At 34.6% G+C, this 7394-nt stretch overlaps 1 protein-coding gene across 2 annotated transcripts; it reads left to right on the top strand.

The window, feature by feature from the left end:
* The first annotated feature begins 768 nt into the window (after window positions 1–768).
* Window positions 769–6166, top strand: LOC111288607 (putative WRKY transcription factor 57). Of its 2 annotated transcripts, none has more exons than XM_022879565.2 (4): window positions 769–1450; window positions 2727–2870; window positions 3609–3985; window positions 5554–6166. In XM_022879565.2, exons 1-3 carry the CDS (start codon window positions 1050–1052, stop codon window positions 3970–3972), a joined length of 909 nt encoding a protein of 302 aa, XP_022735300.1. In that variant the 5' UTR covers window positions 769–1049; the 3' UTR covers window positions 3973–3985; window positions 5554–6166. The 2 variants fall into 2 exon arrangements, with proteins under 2 accessions (XP_022735300.1, XP_022735301.1); XM_022879566.2 differs by having other exon boundaries at window positions 773–1450; window positions 5563–6166.
* The last annotated feature ends 1228 nt before the right edge of the window (window positions 6167–7394 follow it).

Raw genomic sequence — 7394 nt, 5'->3', positions numbered from 1 at the left:
TACCCAATCAATAACTCAACAAGTGAGCAGTGGAAATAATATACAATATTACACCACAACCACTTGATACGAGAAAAATCCAAGCAAGGGTTACGAGATTACCTCTATAATCCAACAAACAACATTGACATAAACACTACTAAGACTTGTTCTGACCAAAATCACACATGCAAACTCTATTGTCACTTAATGCAAGAAACCTTTTCAAAATTAACTACTTAATCGAACAAAATAAAAGAGAAAACACTCATTCGGGAATTAAAAGCAAAGAAATTAAAAAAAAAAAGAAAGAAATAATGCAATAATGAACAAAAAAACCAAAAAAAAATCCCCATTAACAAGACACTATGATCATATTAGATGCATATAATGATAAATAAGATATAATAAGATAAAATAAAATAAGATGATAATTATTTTATATTATATTTAATTTATAAGTAAAAAAATAAAATTATAAAAAAAATTAATAATTCTCTTAATATAAAATAATTTTCAAAATAAAAAAATTTATTTTTAATTTATAAAATTGAATTTATATATTTTATTATATTTTTAAAAATCATGAAAGAAATTTAAATTATATAAATTTTAGGTACCAAAATCGTCCTCTAATTATTATTGGAGAGATAAAAAAACAAGGTGCACCCTCATGTCGGAAAGTATCCCTCTCTATTTTTTCTCATTCATGCGCGTGGGCCCCCCCACACAGACCCTGTCCCACCCTCTTCCACCTCGCTTAAATATCAACCTCCCGTAACGATTTTCGGTTGACGCCGATTTTTAACTTATCTATTCTCTATTCGACTATTCTTCCCCTTCTCCTACTCGCGCGTTCTTTTCCTTTTTACTTTTTTTTCCTTTCTCTTTCTCTTTTGGAAAAAGCTTTCAAAAACTACGCGTACCTTCCCAACACTAAAACTCACACACCCAAGCCAAAACCCTAGCTCTCTCTTCGCTTTTCTTTTTAGATCCTGTTTGGATGCTTTGAATCCTTTGGATTTTCTCTTTTCCTCTCTTTTTTTCTTTGTTCGCTGAAGATTTGAAGGATGGAGGATAAAGAGGGGGCGGATCCGGGGACCGAGTTTACATCCGATTCGAGCTGGACACTGGCTGGACCTGACTCAGTGTCCGACAGCGTCAATTACTTCTTTGATAGGGAAAGCATTATACTGAGTGAGTTCGGGTGGAATCTACAACCGGACCATGGTGATGAGATTGAGCGGTTAGCTGAACTCGACCGGACTGATACCAAGCCTGATTTGGCGGGAAACTTTAGTGGCTCACATAGCTGTAGTGCATCTGCTGCTGGTGTTTCTGGTTCAGGGAAGGCGTCGAATCCGGGCGGGTCAGCTGATGTGTCGACATCGAATCCGTCGGTGTCGTCGAGCTCCAGCGAGGATCCGCCGGAGAAATCTACGGGCTCCGGCGGGAAACCGCCTGAGATACCGTGAGTAGTAGTGAACACATCATCACCAATGATGAAAATAGAAAAAAATTAAAAAAAGAAAAGAAAAACTGCCTTTCTTTTTTAATTTTTGGTATTTTGGGGACTGAATCGTAATTAAGTACAATTTTGGTGGGCAAATACAGATTGTAATAAAGGCCACCGGATCAAAAGTCATGCTTCAATAGAGTCTGTCCGTAAGGAAAGGAGAGAGAGGGATGGGTGCAATGGTGTCCGTACACTGGAATTGTCAAAAAGAAACTGCCTTGTTTCATGCAAGTTGGGGGGGGGGGGGTAAGGCAGTTTCGTAATTTTAGAGAAATAATAGGTGCAATTAAGGGAATATAGGGTGAAAAATAAAAGGAGCTTTTTGGCTATTAACGAAGTAGCCTTGAACATCGCCGCCATTGCGGCGGCAATGGCGTGTTTGGAGCATTTTTTTTTTAATTTTTACTAAGGGAAAAAGCGGGAATATAGTTGGGAAAAGCCCCTTTTGATAACTCATCAAATTATATTCTTCTCTTAGTGGGATTTTAGTGTTATTTCTGAGGTTGGTTTTCCATGTTCTTATAGTTTGTAAATGCACTTCACTGCTTTTGAAATACATTTTTGAGAAAACTATAAATGGGCAGTGATCAGACATCTCATGAAAGTTTAAAAGGCCTTTCTTATGAAGATTTAGTAGCATTCCACTTCATAAAATTCTCTTTGCTATAAATGGGCATTGATCAAACATCCCATGGAATCATGGACTTTTAGCATGTGTGCATTTCATGGGAAACTTGTTTGTATTTAGAATGTGCTAGTAGAATACTGATTAGGTAAACTTAGTTTTTCATCACATCATTAATGGCTGCATGATATGAAGTATACAATATTCAAATGTTTTCTTTATTATTTTGAAGATATCTACCTTAGTGGTTGCATGTTTCTTGGCTCTTCACTTTTGAATCTGTTTCAGTGCATACAATCAATTTGCTTGAATAGTTCCTGACAAATTGATAATAGCTTCCTTTTTCGTTTGTTTTATAAAATTTACCACAATTTAAGTTGGAGTGATGAGGAAACTTATCCAAGTAATATTTACCTTCTTCATTAACATTTTTCAAGTACTTAATTTTACGGTAATACTTCTAATTTTTTCATAGGAACTGTCATTATGTGTTTTTTTCTTTTTTTTTTTTCAACCTTTGTTGCAAATTGAAACATATTCATTAATTTTTTTTCAAAGAAAACCTTGTTTTTCATTTTGATAATTGTAGGTGGAACGTTTTTGTAGGAGTAAGGTAAGGAAGAAGGGGCAAAAGCGAATTCGGCAGCCACGTTTTGCATTTATGACCAAGAGTGAAATTGATCATCTTGAAGATGGCTACAGGTGGCGAAAATATGGACAAAAAGCTGTTAAAAATAGTCCATTTCCTAGGTCTGTTGCTATTTCTCTATTATAATTCAGAGAAAACTATTGACATATTACCCATTTTTTAAATTAATTCGGTGCCTGTTTTCTGTTAAATAAATTAAACTTTAAAGTGAAACATTGTAAACCATATTCACTGTTCAATATTATAATGAACTTTCTTGCCAGAAGTTGGTGTATGATCATTTTTACATTCTTTGCTCTTTGTTAATTAAGAGGGAGATTCCATCAATTCATTGACAAAAGATACCTGAAATCAAATGGTTGTAAACTAGAGTTAGTAATATCTTTCTTCAACAAAGTTAAATATTAATTATTAAACCACTATTGATATAGGGGTATATTCCATCATTTCATGACTATATGATTGCTAGGACTCTAGATTACCATTTTCTCTGAATGTTAGGTCCACTCCTTTTCATTTGACTCTCCATTTTCTTAAACCTCTAATTTTAACTTTCAACTGCATAAATATTTTTGCTTAATTCATATTTTATGTGAGAATGCACCTACCCATTCATTATCTAAAGTCAAATTTAATTACAAGCTCATACACATCGGAATATAGAAAATTGATTTAAAACAAAAAACGGTCATGACCTAAAATTTTTCCATGGAGGGTAGTAAAACTCTTAATAGGGCTCATTATGTTTGAAGGCAGTGAAATTATGACTTCATGCTTAAAATCATTATTGATGGAAATTTTCAAAATGTTGTGCAAAATCTGACCCACATATTTCACAGGAGCTACTATCGCTGCACAAATAGCAAATGCACGGTAAAGAAGAGGGTAGAACGCTCCTCTGAAGATCCCACCATTGTCATTACCACATATGAAGGTCAACACTGTCATCACAGTGTCGCATTCCCCCGTGGTGGACTCATCAGCCATGAAGCTGCGTTTGCTGGTCAATTTACTCCTGGAGTCTCACAATTTTATTATCCAGGGTCACAGTTACATAGGGAAATTCCTCCAAGCATAACACAATCACACCAATTACCCATTGACGGAGGAGAATCTCGTGAGCTGCCCCAACCCACGCCAAAGCTCCCCACAGATGAAGGGTTACTTGGGGACATTGTACCTCCTGGAATGCGTAACAGATGAGAAAGAAAATATGGTATGCATAGCTTACTTCAACTATGTGTGCTTGTTCACTTGTCTATGTCATGTGCTTCTTGTATGTTGACTGTTGAGAGAGGGGAGGAGGGGATGAGAGAGAGGATCAGTACAGTATCATTTTTTTTTTTTTTAACTCAGAAGAGTAACAATCAGTACTTAAGGAGGTTGGACCAATGTTCAATTATGAAGCCGTCAGGCAGATGCACCCTTCTTCTCATCAAGCAAGTGGGCTGAGTATGAAAAGCTTAAGCAGTGGGCATTTACAGGTTACGGCTTCAGCTTAGTTATGGCTAAGTAATTAAACCTCCAATGGCCATGAGGCCTTCACAGGACTAGAACTTCTTAGCTACTAGGTAGTGGACCACCGATTAATATTTGACATTTAACCTCCCAAGCATGAGATGTAGAATCATTCGTTGACCAGTCCTAATCTATCTTGGAGCAATTAAATGTATCGGAGCAGTAACACATAGGACCGACTGCGACCTGAATGTTGATGGATATACATATACTGATATTTGTAGTGATATGGTAAATCGGAGTCTTCCTTGTTATTTGAATACTTGTTTCCTTGCATCAATACATCACGACTAATGTCCGGTGCATAGTTTTATTGGCTAGTTACTAATTTGTTGGCTACTATTACTTCAGATAATTTATTGTTTTGTGGCCTGCCTTATGTCTTTATGCTGCCTGCTTTATTATGCTTATCAGGCATTTGGAAAGGCCTTTCTAGGCATGATCTTGATAGATTGTAACTTTAGTACTAGTGAAAAGACTTTTAATAAGCAGTTGAATCTACTGGATTGACAGTTTTAGATGTTCTCCTTGGTAAAATTGTACCCCAAGTTGAGAGGGTTATCCGTAAAGCACATTTGATAGGCCTCTAGTGCACCCACGTAACTATATGCAGCGACAAGTTATTTTGGAATTTGGTTTTATAGTGCCTAATATTGTTTTAAGTTAGTGAAGTTGAAGAAGATTCAAGGGTTGCTTGAGTTTGTGTAAGAAATTGGTTTCAGTCACTCTTCAGTCAACTTATATCACAACTTCGTGATTACTGCAATGATTACTGTGGTGTGGGTATATAGATGTTTTATGGGATCTAAATAAGCCTTGCTTGATTCTGTCTTTCTGTACGGTAGTTAGTATGCCTGATCTGGAAAGGGAAGGTTTCTTTTATATACCGTCATTATCAACATTATTATGCTAACCGATCATTAGGGAAGGAAAAAGAACTATCGGTTTATACCATGTGCGAAAAAAACACGTGCCTGTTTATGGACAAAAGAAAATGCAAAAAGCAAGTTTAGGTCTTTGTTCAACACTTGTGGAGGTGACGAAAAGATGAAGGAAAGTAGAAAAAAAAAGTAAGTAGCAGTGCAAAATGATAAATAGAATATATCATGCCTGTTGCTTTGGAACAAAGCATAAATCAAGAGGAGAATCCAACTACTTGTATATAGCAATATTGCCTTTTAGATTATAGGTTTGGCTCTTTTTTCTTTTTCTTTTTTTTTTTTCTATGTTCATCTTCTTCAGAAAATAATAGTAACCCTTTTTCAGTTTGTGCAGGCCAGGCAGTGATTGATATATAAACTAAAGGTTACTCTTGATCTGAGGACCCATTCCAGATGTCAGAAGAGCCAAGCCATTAGTCAAGGCAATTTTTTCAAGATGGAAGTGAGTCCTTTACCTGAAATTACACAAATATTACTTAGACAAATCAGGTATTGGTCACATGAGTTCATTCTCTCATGGGCAGATTTATCTAACCTCAGGCTTCCAATTCTAATATATGCATGTGAATATTGAAATTCCTGTTTATAAGGTTTAAAAGTTGAGGATTTCGATCACTGCAGTTCATAGCATTTCTTTTTAGCTGCAAAAAAGATTCGAGCCGTTAGGTTGCAACTAGGCTACAGTAGTAGTTGTACTTGGTATCTTTCTTATAATTATAGTATTATATTTAAAGAAATGTGAAAAGAACCACATTTTGGATCTATTCTTCTGCTTTTTTTTTTCCTACTTCTTGTTGGGTGTTCACTCTTTGCCCTTTGTCGAGCTCTTCATGGTTCGTACGTGACTGTGAACTGCGGGGAATCGATACAATCAATAGAAAAAAAAAGGAGCTGTAAATTGGGCCACTTGTTTAATGGCTCAGTTGCGTGGATTTCAATGTTGCTTCAGAGTTAGGCGGTCAGCCGACATGCTTTTTTTAAACTCTCTCTCTCTCTCTGTATCTCTCCCTCCCGCCGTCTTACTTTTTCTCGTCTCCTTTTTTTTTTTTTAACCTTTTCCGCTTGGAATTTACTTTAGGGACTCTTTTTTTCACCAATTTTTTTAACACTTTTCTTTTAGGGTTTCGTCATATATGGGACGTGATGAGCTTCTTGTCTTTACTATAACCCAAATTGAAATCAACGATTAACTGTTGGCTCTATTAGTTTCAACTCAATGATTCATCATCAAGGAATATAAACAGTTCAGTCAGGTAGCCCATGTACGAATGTAACTATCATCTGATCTAAGATATCCTCTGTCTGTCTACCCTCTCTAACTCCTATAGCTAAAAACATTTGCCATTATCGGTTTTATAAATGCATGTGTATACATGGTGGGAGAGGATGCTTGTTTTTCGAGATATACATAGAGAAAGTAAAAATTAACTTAACACTATAAAATTAAAAAAATATATTTTTTAACGATTAATTTTAATAAATCCACGAATGTAGTTAAATAAAAATTTTTCTATTTTTATTTGTTTCTTTTATCTGTTAAAATCAATAATTAAAAAATTTTATAAATTTTTTTAGTTTTACACAATATAAATCAATCTCTTTTCATATATATCTCTCTCATATGTGATAATAGTAGAGTACGAAGGGGGGCTTTGGTCATAGATGAAAAGAGAGACTTAATCTATTTTTTTTATACTTCATATTGCCAAAAACTAATCGGGGGTTAATAGAAAAATATTGCTAAAGGGTAAAATCTTTAAAGTCCTAAGCAGGAAAGAAAATTTTAATCCATTTCTGTAACCTCATGGTGAATCATGCATTTTTATTACACATTTTGTCTTTAAATGTTGTTACCCTCATAACTCTGGTATGTAAAATATATTTAATTACCTACATATTTATTACATTGCTTTCCCTATATAACCATCTATATTTGTGTAAAATTTTACCCTTTTGTCTTTGGTTCATGTATTATATCACTAAATTTTTTTAAACAATAAATAAAGTCTAATTTTGCAGCCATTTAAATATTATAAATTGACCTAAAAAGTTTGGAAAAAGCTACTTGAACAAGAAAAATAACTTTAACAGGTATGAATATGAGAGTGCCAAAATTTTCAAGTCCTGAAGTGCAAATTTTTTTTTGGAAATGAAAGATATTAAAGA

The sequence above is a fragment of the Durio zibethinus genome, chromosome 4 (genome assembly GCF_047325235.1).
Source record: "Durio zibethinus cultivar Kanyao isolate XHJ-2024 chromosome 4, ASM4732523v1, whole genome shotgun sequence".
NCBI lineage: Eukaryota > Viridiplantae > Streptophyta > Magnoliopsida > Malvales > Malvaceae > Durio > Durio zibethinus.
This window is presented reverse-complemented; position numbering and strand designations above follow the sequence as displayed.